The sequence below is a fragment of the Heptranchias perlo genome, chromosome 31, assembly GCF_035084215.1.
Source record: "Heptranchias perlo isolate sHepPer1 chromosome 31, sHepPer1.hap1, whole genome shotgun sequence".
Taxonomy (NCBI): domain Eukaryota; kingdom Metazoa; phylum Chordata; class Chondrichthyes; order Hexanchiformes; family Hexanchidae; genus Heptranchias; species Heptranchias perlo.
Window position 1 is genome coordinate 21,956,241 of NC_090355.1, and position 19,633 is coordinate 21,975,873.

General features: G+C 40.9%; 1 protein-coding gene across 11 annotated transcripts in view; it reads left to right on the forward strand.

Moving 5' to 3' along the window:
• The window catches only part of gapvd1 (GTPase activating protein and VPS9 domains 1), a 115,246-nt gene that overhangs the window by 13,999 nt on the left and 81,614 nt on the right, over positions 1–19,633 (forward strand). For 10 of the 11 annotated variants that reach the window (XM_067969720.1, XM_067969722.1, XM_067969719.1 and 7 more), the window contains one exon: positions 17,887–18,099. In XM_067969720.1, the coding sequence (XP_067825821.1) occupies positions 17,915–18,099 (185 nt within the window). In that variant the 5' untranslated portion in view covers positions 17,887–17,914. The remainder of the gene's footprint in view (positions 1–17,886; positions 18,100–19,633) is intronic. The other variant, XM_067969721.1, reaches the window with a different exon arrangement.

The window sequence follows — 19,633 nt, forward strand, 5'->3', positions numbered from 1 at the left end:
TCGATGATTTTGCGTTGTCGTGTGTCTCGAAGGCCGCCTTGGAGTACGCTTACCCGAAGGTCGGTGGCTGAATGTCCCTGACTGCTGAAGTGTTCCCCGACTGGGAGGGAACCTTCCTGTCTGGCGATTGTTGCGCGGTGTCCGTTCATCCGTTGTCGCAGCGTCTGCATGGTCTCGCCAACGTACCATGCTCTGGGGCATCCTTTCCTGCAACGTATGAGGTAGACAACGTTGGCCGAGTCACAGGAGTATGAACCATGCACCTGGTGGGTCGTGTCCTCTCGTGTGATGGTGGTATCTGTGTCGATGATCTGGCATGTCTTGCAGAGGTTACCGTGGCAGGGTTGTGTGGTGTCGTGGACGCTGTTCTCCTGAAAGCTGGGTAATTTGCTGCGAATGATGGTCTGTTTGAGGTTGGGTGGCTGTTTAAAGGCGAGTAGTGGAGGCGTGGGGATGGCCATAGCGAGGTGTTCGTCGTCATTGATGACATGTTGAAGGCTGCGGAGAACATGGCGTAGTTTCTCCGCTCCGGGGAAGTACTGGAAGACAAAGGGTACTCTGTTGGTTGCGTCCGGAACAGCAGACAGAGGGATCTGTGGTACAGCAACCGAAGAGGAAAGAGTCAAACTGGACTCCTCCGGAGGGTCGCTGCCCTCAGCTTGACATGTATGCCCAAGCTGTCAGGAAATGCGTCAATGCCAGATTCATCAGGCGCACTCAGAAGACAGTCCAGAATGTCACCCGAGCACAACGCAACGCCATCAACGCTCTCAAGACCAACCGCAACATCGTCATCAAACCAGCGGACAAAGGAGGAGCCATCGTCATACAGAACAGAACGGACTATTGCAAAGAAGCATACCGACAACTGGACAACCAGGAACACTACAGAAGGTTACCCGCAGATCCGACCAAAGAACACACCCACCAGCTCAACAAACTGATCAAGACCTTCATTCCAGACCTTCAAAGCATCATACGCACTCTCATCCCACGTACTCCCCGCGTGGGAGACTTCTACTGCCTCCCAAAGATACACAAAGCCAACACACCCGGACGTCCTATCGTATCAGGCAACGGAACCCTGTGTGAGAACCTCTCTGGATACATCGAGGGCATCCTGAAACCCATCGAACAGGGAACCCCCAGCTTCTGTCTCGACACTACAGACTTCCTACAAAAACTCAGTACCCACGGACCAGTTGAACCAGGAACACTTCTCACCACGATGGACGTCTCGGCACTCTACACCAGTATCCCCCACGATGATGGCATCGCTGCAACAGCATCAATACTCAACACCAACAACGGCCAATCTCCAGATGCCATCCTACAACTCATCCGCTTCATCCTGGATCACAATGTCTTCACCTTCGATAACCTGTTCTTTACCCAAACACACGGAACAGCCATGGGGACCAAATTTGCACCCCAATACGCCAACATTTTCATGCACAAGTTCGAGCAGGACTTCTTCACTGCACAGGACCTCCAACCAACGCTATACACCAGATACATCGACGACATTTTCTTTCCATGGACCCACGGCGAAGAATCACTAAAGAGACTACACGATAACATCAACAAGTTCCATCCCACCATCAAGCTCACCATGGACTACTCCTCAGAATCGGTTTCTTTCTTGGACACACGAATCTCCATCAAAGACGGGCACCTCAGCACCTCACTCTACCACAAGCCCACGGACAACCTCACGATGCTCCACTTTTCCAGCTTCCACCCTAACCACGTCAAAGAGGCCATCCCCTATGGACAGGCCCTGCGAATACACAGGGTCTGCTCAGACGAGGAGGAACGCGATGGACACCTACAGACGCTGAAAGACACCTTAGTAAGAACGGGATATGACGCTCGACTCATCGATCGACAGTTCCGACGGGCCACAGCGAAAAATTGCATAGACCTCCTCAGAAGACTAACACGGGATGCAACCCGCAACCAACAGAGTACCCTTCGTCGTCCAGTACTTCCCCGGAGCGGAGAAACTACGCCATGTTCTCCGCAGCCTTCAACATGTCATCAATGACGACGAACACCTCGCTATGGCCATCCCCACACCTCCACTACTCGCCTTTAAACAGCCACCCAACCTCAAACAGACCATCGTTCGCAGCAAATTACCCAGCTTTCAGGAGAACAGCGTCCACGACACCACACAACCCTGCCACGGTAACCTCTGCAAGACATGCCAGATCATCGACACAGATACCACCATCACACGAGAGGACACGACCCACCAGGTGCATGGTTCATACTCCTGTGACTCGGCCAACGTTGTCTACCTCATACGTTGCAGGAAAGGATGCCCCAGAGCATGGTACGTTGGCGAGACCATGCAGACGCTGCGACAACGGATGAACGGACACCGCGCAACAATCGCCAGACAGGAGGGTTCCCTCCCAGTCGGGGAACACTTCAGCAGTCAGGGACATTCAGCCACCGACCTTCGGGTAAGCGTACTCCAAGGCGGCCTTCGAGACACACGACAACGCAAAATCGTCGAGCAGAAATTGATTGCCAAGTTCCGCACCCATGAGGACGGCCTCAACCGGGATCTTGGGTTCATGTCACGCTGCACGTAACCCAACCAGCGAACAAAAGCTATCTGTTTTTAATATAACGGGTCATTTGCTGGCTTTCTCTGCCTTCCGGATGTTTCTGCCTCTCTCTTTTTCTGTTTTTTTTGTTGACTGTATATTCGGGGGCTCTGTCGGTATCACGTCTCTGTCTGAACACTGTGATTGCCTTGGCAACGGGCAGTTGCAAAGCCTATCTGTAATCACCATGTATTGTTCTGTGATTTATAAATGCGTAGGCTTCGAGGAATTCCTGACATTTACCTGAGGAAGGAGGAAGCCTCCGAAAGCTAGTGGAATTTCAAATAAATTTGTTGGACTATAACTTGGTGTTGTAAAATTGTTTACAATTGTCAACCCCAGTCCATCACCGGCATCTCCACATCATTAGATTAATATAGGTCAGATAAATATACATTTTCATTTTGTCCATGACTTTTTGCCAATTTGATAGTGTATCTGGCAATGATGGACTGGCCTGGATGAAACTATCTCTGTGGCCTAAATAAAGTAATTGTTTTCAGCACTTCTGTGCTTAATTATGTGAGAGAAAGATGGATGTGCTTGCAACAGTGTAACCTCTGATTTCCTGTGAACAATGTCATAGGAAATCTGCTAGTGTTTAACTGATTACAGACTATTTAACAAGTTTTTTTTTTACACAAGGAAATACCTTTCTCGATAGTTAACATTCGCGCATGTATTTATGAAGCCATTGTATATTTTCATTACATAATGTTTGTGGAAAGAGTACATTGATATAATCAAATATCTTGGTATGTTCACATACATTATGGGTTTAAAAGTTGAAGTAATTTGTTTGTTCTTGATCATTTGGTTCTGGAAATAACGGGTTCCTGTCTGCTGGCAGACATGTTGATTGGGGCCACTGTTCTTCCTTTTCGATTGGTGGATCACTTTATAGGGGAGTTTGGGTCTTGCCTAGTTCTGAATAAAAACACTCTTGAAGGCCATATAATTCGTCATGTCATGAGATTGCATATTACTTTTCTCATTGAGAAGATATAAGCAAAGCACTTAGTCAGACACATATTACAAGGCAATGACGGTTTGAGTGGTAAGATTGTATTAAATTAAATTTCAAAAGGGTGTTCAAACTATAAGTGTACCGTGACAAGCCTGTAATATCTAATTATTTTACTGTCTGATAAAGGGGAAGAAACTCTCTCTTTACATTGTACTAAATTAACTCATTTGTGGCTGAACATAATTTTTTCAGAAATAGTTTAATTTTGTGCAAAAAAAATGTCATAAACATGTGAAAATTGTGTTACCATAAACTGGTAAGCAAGGCTGGAGGACATGAATTTAAAGCTGGACAAAGCGTGACTGAAACTGGGGAGCAACTTTTTATCCCTGGAGTGGTATTCATACAGAATAGAATCTCATCAAAAATAAGCAATGTTGTGTTCAACAACTTAACCAAATATTTAGCCAGCTTCATTTAATTAAGAATGGAATCTAAGATTATGGGGAATAAGGACATTGAGGGACAACCTCTATGAAACATTGTGGTTTCAGTCCCATTGTGAGTGGAATGCAATTGATTAGACTTGAATAAATTGCTAAGTTTGATATCCTAAAGTTTCTGTATCATTATCTTTTTTGGGCTGGAGGAGAAACTTATGAGTATCTTCGAAGTTTTGTCATTGGTTGTTCACCGCCATTAGATGATTGTAGGGTCCATGATGGTGTAAACTTGACATCTTGAGAAGAGGGGACTTGTTAGGCCAAATGTTCTGATAGTGCATAATATTATACAGTACACTAATAGGGCACTTCCTCAAAAAAAATACTTTCAAGTTGGTCATTTTAGTTGTGCTTTAATAAGCTTCTGGCTTATGATTTTTCTGTCCATTTTATTGTGCTGATTAACCGTTTATGATGGTGATAAAAACAATAAAGGAACTTATTTATGTAGTGCCTTTTACTACCTCAGGATATCTCCAAGCACTCACAGCCAATTAAGTACTTTTGAAGTGTAGTCATTTGTCATGTAGGGAAACACTGCAGCCAGTTTGTGCACAGCAAGGTCCTGCAGACAACAGAGAGATAAATGACCAGATAATCTGTTTTAGCGATGTTGGTTAAGGGACAAATATTGGCCAGGACACCAGGAGGATTCCTCTGCTCTTCCATGTATAGTGCCATTGGATTTTTTACGTCCACCTAAGAAAGCAGATGGGGCCCAGATTTAATGTCTTATCTGAAAGATGGCACCTCTGACAGTGCTGCACTCCCCCAGTAACACACTTTAGTTTCAGCCTAGAATTTGTGCTCAAGTCTCTAGAATGGGACTTGAACCCACAACTGACTCACTCAGTGGCTAGAATTCTGCCACTGAACCAAGGCTGACATCTAGTAGCAGTCTAAGAGTTAACAGTATGATTATTGTGAGTTTCATATATTCTTTCTTTGGACAGAGAGTCATTTTGATGCAATAGAAAGTAGTATTATTGCACATTATATACTAATTGGATTATCCTTGTCAGCTTTTGGGATAAGCTGTTGATCCAAGACTAACCTTTACAAACTATTCATTATTGTTCACTGTATAACTGTAAACTGGGGGGCAATCAGTTGCTTGTAGTGTAAAAGCTACAATCTCTGTTTTGTTATATTTACCTGAGGAAGGAGAAAATCTCCGAAAGCTTGTGAATTTAAAATAAAATTGCTGGACTATAACTTGGTGTTGTAAAATTGTTTACAATTGTCAACCCCAGTCCATCACCGGCATCTCCACATCATGTTTTGTTATAGACATGGATTAATTTATTCTTTTAAAAAAAAAGCACTAATTTTTGACCTGCCGATTAGTTTATGCTTTGTGACATTGTACTCACAGTGCAATAATATTGTACACAACAGTTTGATAGCTGTTAAAATTGTCTAGCTCCTGTAAGCAAATGTGCAAATTGAGGTTATAAAAACCTTTTTAGAATGTACAGAGCAGCGAATAGGTGTGCAGTGCTTTATGGAAATAACATCATAATGCTCAGTTCCAATCTCCTGGAGGATGAATATTGACATAAATGAAATAGCAAGTGTGTCTGATGTGTAACATTTCATCCTGAAGAAAACTCAGGGCATATAGGTAAAAGGTAGATTGCCGTAATGTACATGTCCACTTAAAGTCATATTGACTTCCTGGCTAATGCATTAATTGTTTTGTCATGTTTGTTTACACTTGTTATTGCTCCCTCTTTTAGTAAATTAGTAAATTATGCTACTTCTGAGTGGTTGTAGATGTAGAAATAGTTATTCAGAGCATTTTCCCAGACAGAAGAAACAACCTACTTTGCTCAAGAGATTGCATTATTTTTGATTACAGATCAAATTGCAAAGATCCCAGTATTCAGAGGTTGGATCAGATTTGTTCGCTATAAACCTCTGCACAAAACTAACTGTGGAAGGTTGCTAACAAGTGAGTTTTTTAAAACAGTACTATTTTTAGTGTTTTAGGGACAACTTAAAAGTGGGGAGTAATCTTATTTATTTAACTTCCTCTCATGAAAGCACCAGCTTATGCTTGGATACAGTTTGGGTGATGAATAACCTCCTGTAGGTGGTCATGTGTGAGCCTTGGAGGTGATTATAGTCATGTTACTTGATCATTCGGGGCATCACAACTGGCGTTTATCCTCACTCGTCATACACAAGTGCAGAAATCAGCGAATAAAAATCATTTATTTTCTCTCTCCAAGCCTGGGGTGTTGAGTCCAATGTAATGTCCCTACTCCCACTCTGCTGAGACCTGCATGGTTCAGGGTTCAAAATTGGGACCTCATTGGTTTGTGAAAGTGGAGGTTTTATTGATTGTTTCCTCTACCATTTTCTCCCTGTTGCCTGAACATTAGTTACCCATCCCTAGACTGCAGCCAGTGCCCTATTAGATGCCAGAGATCATTCTGGTATGATTCTTTCCTCCTTGCTGGGAAATGCTGCAACCTCAACTCAGCAATCTCGTGCTTGATATGGCTCAAGTTGGAAATTCAATTGAAGAGGAGTTAAACTTGTGCTTGTCTGCTCTGTAGCATCATACTGCTTAGCAAAAGAATTTAATCACAAAAATGCAAGTTTAATCCCTATGTGCTTCGTTAGCTGACAACGGATATAGGGGTGTTGGAGTTGCCCTTAGTGTCGGTAGCAAGAGAGATGAAACATTAGCTCATGTTCCCATTCCTGGTCGTATCCATTGATGACGAGAAAGTTCATGGTTGTAGTTGTCAGGTGAACGGTCAGGCTGTAATGAAATCCCATGCATTTTTTTGGCTGTTGGTAAGAATGCCCACTTGAGCAAATGACGAAACAAAATTGCACCTCAGCATGAAGCATCTTCAGGTGAAAATTGACGGAGGAATCTAACTTCAAATTTGCTTTCACATAGTGGCACTTAACTACTCAGCGAATGTATAGCAGCTTTTATCCTTCTGTTTAAAATAGAAAGGGGAAATGTGAATACAGCCATATTTCTTACTGAATGTTGCCCGCTGACAGGTAAAATGTAAGCAGCTTTCTTCTCTTGCCAGCTTACATTTTGAATATTTGAGATTACAATGAGCTGCATAAAATCCAGCTTGATTTCCATGAAAACTATATTGTACACAGTTCAACTTTGAGGATTGGATATGAGTTATTTTGTGACTAAGATCAAAAGGACTGAGTAAAATTGATTTTGATTTGAGGTTTGTCCCATAGTCACGACCCTACTTCCTGTTGTGTCATAGTACTCTTCAGTTGCATAGACTTTCTACAGGACATGTTCTGCTTATATAGCAAAACTAGGAAATAGTCAGCATTCTGTTCTGCTAATGAGTTTCATATCATCCTGAAAGCTTATTGGTGGTGAAAGAAGACATGGAATTGCTCGCTATTCAGTGATGTGTGGGAACTGATGCAGAAGCAAAATATTCTCTGAACAACTCTGAGCCTGCAAGGAGGGATAACCTAATTGAAAACTCAAAGTCAATCAATATTCTTGAGTTATTAACATTGAACAAGTTCATATTTTGGTTTTATTAATTCTGTGGGAATTGTTTTGCTGTTACCAAGGTGAGAGACATTAATGCCAGGAATGAATTGCATTAGGATTTTGGGCATGCATTGTTGACATCAAGTACTCCCGGGCCAGATATAATATGCCTTGATGCAGAGTTAATCTTCAGCTACTCTTCTCTAATAATATATATAAATCTCAACCTCAGAAGAGCACTCCTATTATGCAGCAATGTAACATTTCCATATCCCACTCACAGTAGAGATTCATTACTTCAGTGCCAATTGTGTCCAGTGATAAGTCGTTTTATCCTGTAGGCCAGTGCTGATGAGCATCTGGGTAGAGGCTGCCTGAATTTGCTTGACTTGCATCCTTCAAGCAGAGGGAGGAAGGAAGGAAGGAAGAAAGAATGTTTCTACCCATGGTTTGGGTTGGATTCAGACAGATCCCAAAAATGGTAGGACTGTACTCTAATCCACTGTACCATCCAGTCTCCTTGAATATTTTATGTCCAGTTTATTTTTGTATAAATGGCTGCTCCCCCACTTTCCTGGTTTCTGAGAATTTGATGCAACTGCATTATATGACAGTTTAACTCAAGTCTCCCTTGGTTATACCCTTTTGAAAATAGGTACACTTGGAATTATCTGTTTTCTGTTAAGTCTTTAAAACTGACACCACTGCAATAACATCCTTTCTAAAAGGAATTGGATAAATATTTGAAGGGGAAAAAATTGCACGGCTATGGGGGAATGGAAGTAACTGGATTGCTCTTACAAAGAGCTGGCATGGGCCGAATGGCTGCCTCCTGTGCTTGTAACCATTCTACGATTCGAAGAACAAAATGTGGGTTTGTACCGAACTTAACAAGTGACTTCCTCTCTTAATCTTCTGGTTCTTTTCAAAAATAGGCCGTCAGGGACCAGTCAGTGTATTCAGCCGTGTGTCTGTAAACAGTTTCTGAACATGAATTAATTTGTGGTTGACATCAAAAGGTTGGTTTTGTATGTGCAGGATTTTTTTCATGAGTGACCATATTTTGCTAATGGCTATCTGCACTAGGTGGACTTTAATCTGATCATGATCTGTAATTGCGATTTACATTTGCAATTGTGGAACTGAGATAAAAATAGAACGATTATTCTGCATCTAATTTTGGACAAGATTATTTGGTTGTAATTACTGTTTCTGCAGTGCTGTAACTTTCAGTGTTATTTAAAAATACAAATGGGGAAGGGGGAGAGGACTCCACTCCTTTACTTAGTAGTGCTGATGACATGCTGCTGACAAAGAACCTAGTCAAAATCTAGTTCTACTTTGTTTACATTTATATAGCCTTTTGTACATCTCTGGACTTGGTATATCAAATTATTATTTTTCAGACTCTTGTCAGATTTTTTTTGTGCCCAAAGCCTGCTGTCAAAAGCAAACCCTTGCTTGCGATAACTGTGAGTGACCTTCTGCCCATTGTTTCCGTTAGTGTTGTGTGCTTGGGGTGAAAAATAAATCCTTTATACTGCTGATAAGTTAACTGCAAATAATATCAAAAGCGTGGTACTCTCTTGCTTTGTCCACCTGATGAACAAATAATGTTATGGAAGACTAAATATCTTCCGCTACAAAGGACAAATCAAGTTTATTAAGAAATGAAAATAGCAGCAGCAAATTGCAAACAGCAGCAGAAATATAAAGCACAATGCTTTAATTAACTTACAAAATCTGTTCCTCATAACTTGCACAATTGTGAGAAGAAACCTATACATCAAATCAAACATTCACACTGTTTCCACTTACTCCAAGTTGTCAACTGTCTGGCAAAGCAGCTATTCACTCAAGAAGCCTTGATATGGGATTCCAGTCATACCTCCTCATTGCTTTGAAGACTGAAATGGGATAAACAAAGCGACCAATCAAAGTCGAGCTCAAAAGCAAGGGTCAGCCTGACAAGATTTCATGGTATAAGTTTTATATCTGTGAGACAGAGCAACTCTTGGACTGAGGTTAGATTTTCCCCCTCCCCAGTGGTGTGGCAGTACCAAATGATTAAGTCCATCTCCTCATCGCCAGGTCTTCAATATTATCTATATCTGTCATCCATGTGGATTTGGCTGTTATTGTTCTTTACGCAGTCCAACTGGACTGGGGTAAATCATTTCATTCTCTATTATCTTTCTTCCCCCCCCCCCCCCCCCCCAGATTGACAGTAACACATGAGACAAATAGTTTGCTTCAGGGGCATCCACAGATGGCCTGTTACTAGCAAGCAATAAACAAATTGAAACAAAAGCCAAAGACTGCGGATGCTGGCAATCTGAAATAAAAACAGAAAATGTTGGAAACACTCAGCAGGTCAGGCAGCATCTGTGAAGAGAGAAACAGAGTTAACTTAACCCCTGATTGGTGTATTAAATTTGAAGATTGCTAAAATGTGCTAATGCTTACTGCCAATGCAAAATGAAAATCTAAAACTGCTATTTGGTGGTTTAACAATTAAATACATTTCCTTCTAAGGAAATGTTAGTTTCTGGCACTGATACTGCTGATAAACCAAAGTTGGAGAAGTTGTTCACCAGTGTAACTTTAATTGCCATTACCTTAATCTATGCATGTTGCAGTATACTAAGTAAGGAAACTAAGTGTGACCCTTATAAGCAGCACTCGGAACTCAGTCAGTGGAGCCAAATTTTTATAAAGTCAGTTTGATGACTAGTTAGAAGTACGTGGGTCTACCCAGATGAAGCGTACAGATGAAGTTAGCCTCTCTGTGTTCTGTAATTTCATGTTAGTTTGTTTTCACTAATATCAGAGCTTTTCTTTGAGCATTATTTGAACCCAAGATACTACATGTAATACTATTGGCACATTTACAAAGACAATACATTAATGGTTGGTTGTGCGAAGTCCAGATAGACTGCACATATAGTTTGCTGACATTATTGTTAAAAACCTTAAAAAGTGGATTATTTTCAAGTCGAAAATTTGTGCGAGGAATTGATTGCCTCGTGTTATTTTTAAATGTTAAAAGATGCCTGAAATCTTTGATTTTAATATTTTTCTTTGAGACAAAGTTTGGGCACTGTTGATGTTGAATATCACAATGTTTTAATTGACTTTGTATCTTTAATTATTAGCCTAGATTTTCTGATTGGAGTTCTTTTAAACTGGTGTTTACCCTGTTATTTTAAACTGGTTAATGCCAATCGCAATTGATTCTCAAAGCCTTTGGCAACAGAAAAAAACTTGAAGTTTGAGATCTACTTTTTCTTTTGGTTTTCTTTCTTACATGTTTTCCCTTCACACTTCATCAGTTTATTTCACATTACGAAAGTGCATTCCAAAATCTTTGTATTCATTAGCCAATGCAAATGCAATTTATAAGCCTGAGTAGGATTTTTGTACTTCACAATGAGGAAACACTGTCAGATTTTCTGGAATAAACAAAATTTTATTCATAAGTAAGAGCTGCTGAAAGAATAAATGACTTCAGAAATACCAAGTGGGATGAATGTAAGCACAGTGTGAGTCTTATGTCCCTTAGTGTTCACTGCTACTGTAACAAGATTTTCCAGTTTAAATCACCGCAGAATAGTTTCCTTTTATGCTCATTATCTTTAAATGTATTAAAATTCACAACCAAGTAAATTGTTGATTTATGTGTTAGGGGCTTGTTTTTTGTGGTGTTTTCCTTCATGAACATTCTGCTAGAAAGTTCTACCTGTATTGATGATGCACAGTGATAGCTGAAAAAATGCCACTCCTGAAAAGATTATCAGTGAAGGACAGCAAGTCCAGTGGTTTAATCGTTGTCCTGTGCTGTGTGATTCTGGTAAACAACTGGTACATAACTAGCAATGATCTACGATGCGTGTCTCAGACTCTTCTCAGGCATTAGGGAACTCTCCACAAAAATGACTGGTGGAGTTTGCATTTTATTATCTATGGATGAATTATTTATGGAATGGATGAAGGAAGTTGGAGGGGAATATCTTAAAATGTTAGTTTTGTTTTTGATGGGGGAGGCAAAGGAAGAAGGGATTTATGCAGTTGCTGAGTTTTGTACTCTGTGTGCTCAAAGCTTTTACCAAATTTTACACTAATTTGGAGTTATGAGTACTTTTTTAAAAAAAGTTGTGTGTATAGAAATAATCCTTCTGGCAGCAAAACATGAACCACCTTTTAGGCCAATTCAAGATGGAAATTTTTTTTTGTAAGTCGTCAGACACAAGGGTTGTAAAGTTGTTTTCCTGATATTGATGTACATTTGTAGTTGTGGATTTAATAAAATTCTGTTTAATGTCCCATTTACAATGAGTATGCTGTTCATCTTGAGGGCTTCATGTTAACATTATTATCATCTGTTCAACCAGGGGTTGGGTGCATTGCTTTCACAGTAATGTAAATTGAAATCCTAAAACCCTGACATCCTTTCTTTCCATTGGTACTACATTAGTTTCTTGAGCTGAGTGTTGTGCTCTGCCCAGCCCAGTCCCACTGCAATCCAACTCATCCTTGGTTCGTGTTCAGATGAGCACAATCGTCTAGAAACAACTCTTCACCCAATGCACTGTCAGTCATGTAAACAAAAGAAACAAGTGAATCAAGGTTGGTGGCTCCAGTGAACTGTTATAAATGGGGCTTCAAAAAGTACCTTTTTATAGTTGAGAGTAATAAAAGAGGAATTGGAATAATTAGCTGCTTTTTTCTTAACTTGCTTGTTAATTCAAGTTGGAACCACAGATTCCTATTTCATCAGAGAATTTTGTTCGCTATATCATAAAAGCTTTGCCTGGATTTGCATACGGAAGATAGTGAAAAGAATAATTATACCAGCAACAGTAAAACTTTTGAATTTTTGGTAATGGCAGCACTATATTAATTGAGTTGCTGTTGGACCTTTTTTTCAAGTTTTAGTTTTGAGTAGGGGTAATATAAAAGGATTTTTTTTTTTAAAGAGAAAACTGAGGCCCCAAATGACCTGAATAATCATGACTTTTCTTCAATCTTTGGCTTTTTCTTTCTCTGCAGTTCATCCATTCTTGCTCCAAACTTAGTTAAATCAGTTCAATTTTGGAGCTTAAATTGATTTCAGTGTTTATAAATAGACATGGCCAGTCTGGTTGTTGAGAGCAGATGGAATTGGAGGCACCCTATTGACTTGGATAGGGAATTGGTAGGAAACAGAGTAGGGATGATGGGTATGTACTCAAATTGGCAGGATGTGACTCTTGGTGTTCCCCAGGGATCTGTACTGGGGCTGCAGCTTTTCACTATGTTTATAAATGACTTTGATGAAGGAATAGAGAGCCCGATATCTAAGTTTGCTGATGACACGAAGTTAGGCGGCACAGTGAATAGCGTAGATGGGAGCAGAAAAATGCAAAGGGACATTGATAGATTAAGTGAGTGGGCAAAACTGTGGCAGATGAAGTTCAATGTGGGAAAGTGTGATGCCATCCACTTTGAACCTAAGAAAGATAGATCAGTGTATTTTTCAAATGGTGCGCAGCCAGGAACTGTGGATAAGCAGATAGATTTAGGGGTCCAAGTACAGAAATCACTAATACATTGTGGACAGGCAAAAAAATTATTGAAAAGGCTAATGGAATGTTGGCCTTTATCTCAAGAGGCTAGAATACAAAGGGGTGGAAGTTATGTTACAGCTGTACAGAGCTCTGGTTAGACCCCATCTGGAGTACTGTATTCAGTTCTGGGCACCACACCTCAGTAAGGATATATTGGCCTTGGAGGGGGTGCAGCGCAAATTCACCAGAATGATACCTGGGCTAAAAGGATTAAATTACGAGGACAGGTTGCACAGACTAGGTTTGTATTCCTTGAGTAGAGAAGATTAACGGGTGATCTAAATGAGGTGTTTAAGAAGATTCAAGAAGTTGGTAAGGTAGATAGATAGAAACTATTTCCTCTGGTGGGGGAGTCAACAAGGGGGCAATAATGTTAAAATTAGAGCTGGGTTGTTCAGGGGTGATGCAGAAAGCACTTCTTCACGCAAAAGATAGTGGAAATCTGGAACTCCCCTAAAAAGCTGTTATGGCTAGGTCAATTGAAAATTTCTAAATTGAGCTTGATAGATTTTTGTTAGGCAAGGGGATTAAGGGTTACGGAACCAAGGCAGGTAGACAGAGCTAAGATTCAGATCCGCTGTGATCTAGTTGAATGGCAGAACAGGCTCGAGGGGCTGAATGGCCTACTCCTGCTCATATGTTCCAGATGATATACTGTGATGTCATAGTTCCACAATTGATGTGATACCCTCATATATTGTCACGTCTGTGTGAAAGCCAGTCTTGCAGACCTGCTGTAAATTTTTGTTCAGTGTTTCTTGAAGTTGTGTATTGTATTGTTTCATATTAGTTTGAAAACAATCCCCATTAGTTGGCAATAGGCATATAAGGCTGGCTGTCATCCCAAGGTGTGATTTGATCATGAAGATGTCATCCCTTTGGCCTTTGAGTTATGATATTATTCTGTTGCATCATCTTTGGTGAGCAGCCTTATGACTCTTAACCCTGAACCATGATTCAATTCATTTTTGACATGAATCTGACATTTTAAAATTTTTATGCTGTGGTCCTTTTTTAAATGTCTAATGTACTGTGTTTTTATATTTTCCCTTCTTGCTCAGTGTCTTCAGTACTGTGTAGAAATTCTTCCAGAACAATCAGATTCAGTTCATTGAATTTTCAGCTTTGAACAAGATGTTTTTTATTCATTCATGGGATGTGGATGTTACTGGCAAGGCCAGCATTTATTGCCCATCCCTGATTGCCCTTGAGGTGGTGGTGAGCCGCTTTCTTGAAGCACTGCAGTCAGTGTGGTGAAGGTTCTCCCACAGTGCTGTTGGGTAGGGAGTTCCAGGATTTTGACCCAGCGACGATGATGGAATGGTGATATATTTCCAAGTCAGGATGGTGTATGACTTGAAGGGGAATGTGCAGGTGGTTGTGTTCCCATGCGCATGCTGCCCTTGTCCTTCTAGGTGGTACATGTTGCAGGTTTGGGAGGAGCCTTGGCGAGTTGCTGCAGTGCATCTTGTAGATGGTACATAATGCAGCCACGGTGCGCTGGTGGTGGAGGGAGTGAATGTTTAGGGTGGTGGATGGGGTGCCAATCAAGCGGGCTGCTTTGTCCTGGATGGTGTCTAGCTTCTTGAGTGTTGTTGGAGCTGCACTCATTCAGGCAAGTGGAGAGTATTCCATCACACTACTAACTTGTTCCTTGTAGACGGTGGAAAGGCTTTGGGGAGTCAGGAGGTGAGTCACTCGCCGCAGAATACCCAGCCTCTGACCTGCTTTTGAAGCCACAGTATTTATCCAGCTAAGTTTCTGGTCCATGGTGACCCCCAGGATGTTGATGGGGGATTCGATGATGGTAATGCCGTTGAATGTCATGGGGAGGTGGTTAGACTCTCTCTTGTTGGAGATGGTCATTGCCTGGCACTTGTCTGGCGCGAATGTTACTTGCCATTTATCAGCCCAAGCCTGTATGTTGTTCAGGTCTTGCTGCATGTGGGCACGGACTGCTTCATTATTTGAGGGGTTGCGAATGGAACTGAATAATGTGCAATCTGCAGCGAACATCCCCACTTCTGACCTTATGATGGAGGGACGGTCATCGATGAAGCGGCTGAAGATGGTTGGGCCGAGGACTTTGCCCTGAGGAACTCCTGCAGCAGTGTCCTGGGGCTGAGATGATTGGCAACAACCACTACCATCTTTCTTTGAGCGAGGTATGACTCCGGCCACTGGAGTTTTCCTCCTGATTCCCATTGACTTCAATTTTACTTGGACTCCTTGATGCCACACTAGATCAAATGCTGCCTTGATGTCAGAGGCAGTCACTCTCACCTCACCTCTGGACTTAAGCTCTTTTGTCCATGTTTGGACCAAGGCTGTAATGAGGTCTGGAGCCAAATGGTGCTGGCAGAACCCAAACTGAGCATCGGTGAGTAAGTGCCGCTTGATAGCACTGTCGACGACACCTTCCATCACTTTGCTGATGATTGAGAGTAGACCGATGGGATGGTAATTGGCCGGATTGGATTTGTCCTGCTTTTTGTGGACATGACATACCTGGGCAGTTTTCCACTTTGTTGGATAGATGCCAGTGTTGTATCTGTACTGGAACAGCTTGGCTAGAGGCGTGGCTAGTTCTGGAGCACAAGTCTTCAGCACTACAGCTGGGATGTTTTTGGGGCCCATTGCCGTTGCTGTGTGCAGTGCACTCAGCCGTTTCTTGATATCACGTGGAGTGAATCAAATTGGCTGAAGACTGTCTTCTGTGATAGTGGGGATCTTGGGATCTTGAGATGGATCACCCACTCTGCACCTCTGGCTGAAGATGGTTGCAAACCAGGTTCAGCTGCATGATTAATTTTGTTTAATTCTGTTTCTTCCCACTGAGCTTGATGTTGTACAAGATCTCAAAGAAGGAACTTCAAGGACCTGGCAGCAGTAATTGCATTGAAAGTTCTAAGATAAAGAAGGGTAACATTGTAATAGGTATCATAATAAGTAGAAGTACAGGGGCAAGGTTGTATGAGAAATTATTATTCTGTAAGAAGTTTAGCCCTTTCATTATGTTGTGTGCAAACTGAAATGGTTAATGCTTGGATAGGTACAAATTCCACTTTTATTTTTGCATTCTGAGAATGCGACCGGGGCCCATTCCACTTTCAATTTGTAATGAAGTATGTCAGGTTATATTATCAAATTAATTCAACTTCTGTATTTGCAGAAAGCTCTAGAACAATAGGTAATTGTATCTAGATGACTCATCTTCCGACATCACTTACCCTATTTTTATGACTATAGGCTGCAGCGTTTGAAGTTTTTGTCTTTCAGAGCAGCTGATATGAGTTTCTTTTTCTGCTTTTGGAAACCTTCAAGATGATTTGGAGATCCTCCATAACATTTTGTTTGGAACATTTGAAAGTTGATATGCATTTTTGACGTCAATGTGCCATTGCTGATTAGTTCGAGGCACGCCTATTTTTTTGGCACTTATCAGTGCAGGCCCTGTGCATGCAAACATCAGAGGTACAATGCTGAGGGTTGCTGTGCTTTGCTGTGACTGGGTAGTTTGGCTTCCATCCTAAAAAGTTCATATTGCCTTTTCTTTCTCGTTTGAGTCAGCGACACCTTAATCCTTAATGGGCAAGTTATGTGCACTTTAATACTTTAGGTTGAACTCCAGGAACTATTTTGAATAAAGAGCTGGGAATAATCTATCTGGGAATTTTGTGTTGGATGCACCATCCTACCATTACATGCCACAAGGCAGTAGAAGTGCAGCATATTGTGCTGGTAAACAATTGTATGCTTAAGAAATAATGTGGAAAATATGTTGCTTGCAATGAAAAATCCATGTATTCCTGGATAATTTTAAGATATTTCAAAACATAACTTGTTGATTTAAGAATCTCGCTGTGGTATAAAAATATTTTTTTACCAAAATTTTGTGTGAAGAAGCAAATCATTACAAATAAAGAATTATAAATTGAAACAGGAAAATGGCCAAACATGTGGCAGTTAACGGTGAAGGTATAAACAATTTATAACATGTATTACAGTAGTTTTAACTGTCTTTGCAGTTTTTGGTGGTTCTCCATTATGATTTATTGAATTTTATTAATAGCAGATGAGGATTTTTAACATTCGAATCATGTGTATGGTTTTCACTGTAGCATTTCATAACAAATATTTCATAACTGTAAAGCAAGTTAGAGTGACAATTCTGTATTTGTTTAATGCTATCCTGTGTCATCATGCTTATTAATTAGGAAGGAACATTTTATTAGTTAGCTTTTTAATTTTTTTTGATCAAGTTCACTATGTCCCAGAGTTGTCAGATGTGAGTTTATGCCCATGATAGTTCCTATAGTAAGGTTCCGATCTTAAGTTTGTTACCATACACAGATGCTTTCCTAAAGGGAGGGGAAAGTCTGAAGACAATCAGCCTGGGATGCTCTTATGCATCTGTGACCCCCTAGTTATGGAGTGACATTGGCATAAGTGTGAGAGCAAGTCTGTACCTTGTGCTCTTGGCCTTGGAAGTTATATTTTATGGGGAGGCTCAGGTGGACAATTCCAAATTGCTAAAAAAAAATTCTTGGGTTATAAAAATAATTTTGGAGCAGTCAGGAGCATTAATTGAATGCATATTATGGAGTTGTAAAATGTTTATGGCAAGTTATAGCTGCTTGGTTTGTACCCATCCAGCTGGGACTTAATCTTACTTCCTTTGTTTCTTCAGTAGGAAAACTCTCCTGTGCCATTTGAAGATGGTGAAGCCTGATCTTCACACGTTGGCCCATCACCTCAAGCAAGAACGTCTTTATGTGAACTCTGAAAAGCAGTTGCTTCAGAGGCTAAATGCAGATGTGCTGAAAACTGCTGAAAAACTGTGTTGCTCAGCATGGATTGCAAAACAGCAGCGAATTAACTTGGACCGTCTTATACTAACAAGGTAAGCTCAATGCATGGTTTGTGGATTTAAAACTATAGATAAACGCAAGACTGCGTAATAAAAATACAAGGCCAAATCTTAGTTCAGCAAATTACCTGAGTGCTGTTTGGTGCTGGGCTATGGGTAACCAGAATATTTTTTTGTTAAATGACTGCAGCACCAATAGAGAAGTATTTGACATGGCTTGTGGGTTCTTGCGTCTGTCTTGTGCTGTGAATTTCATGCTGCTTCCCTGTTTCATGATTAGTTCTGTCATTGCATTTATCTGTTCAATGCCAGTTACTTGATGCATGTCGATATTTGCTTATGAGCAATCATATTGTTTTGGGTTGTGTTTGTACGATCCACAATCCACAATGTTTGCATTTAAAAATGCTTTTATAAGTTCCCCAGTGACAATATCGAAGGAAGCCTTCCCCCCCCCCCCCCAACTATGTGGAAAAAATGGGCGCAAGGTTCCCTAAGGAGATAGTGGAAACAGATAGAATCGATTCATTCAAATGCAAATTAGATTTCTTTCAGAAAATAATATTTTGGGATACAGTATGAGTAATTTGAGACGACATATGGTAAGTGTAGCATGCTTGGGAGAAATGAGAGACTTTGGACCTGTGGTTCCCAGAGCTTTCCACTTACTGGGGTTTTCATCTCTTCCTGCCTGGGTCTGTTGTCGACTAATTGAGAGAGATTGATTGCTATGATTCGTCAACAACACCAGTATCATTGTATCATGTGACTTTCAGAATGGTAGACGGTGAACTAGATGGACCATGGTCTTCTTATGCCTAGCAATTCCAGTGTTCCTGTTAAACCGCTTCCCAGTTCAGAAGTAGATTCCTTAGCAACTCTATTGAACAGGAATAATTATGATATGAATAATTGCTTCTTCCAGCTGGTAATTAACTTTTGACCACAACAACTAGTGCCAGGCCAATTAAAGAAGAAAACTTAGAGTTTGACAAAAAGTGGTGCCATGGAAACACATAAGGGACCAAATGCATGAACACGCATTAATGCATGTTGGCATTAATAAACCTTTTAAGTGGTGATAATTCTTGCAAATCTTGTTGATCTGAGTTCAGCCAAAATTTGGATTTTTGTCCCTCATATTGAATTTTTGTCCAGGTCCAGATGAACTCGAATCCATTTTTACTTTACAGCTTTTTCTTTAATATTCACTCTTGGGACGGTAGGCGTCGCTGGCAAGGCAAGTATTTATTGCCCATCCTTAGTTGCCCTGCAGTTCGTGTGTTGAAGGTGCTTCCACGTTGCTGTAGGAAGTTCCAGGATTATGACCCAGTGACAATGAAGCAACAGTGATGCATGTTCAAATTTTGTGCAGCCAGTAGATATGTGAACATTTCTCATGCTTCCAGTTAGAATATTTTGGTGCTGGCCTATGGGTAACCAGAATGTTTTCTTGTTAAATGACTGCAGCACCAATAGAGAAGTATTTGACATGGCTTATGTGTTCTTGTGTCCGTCTTGTGCTGCGAATTACATGCTGCTACCCTGTTTCACGATTAGTTTTGTC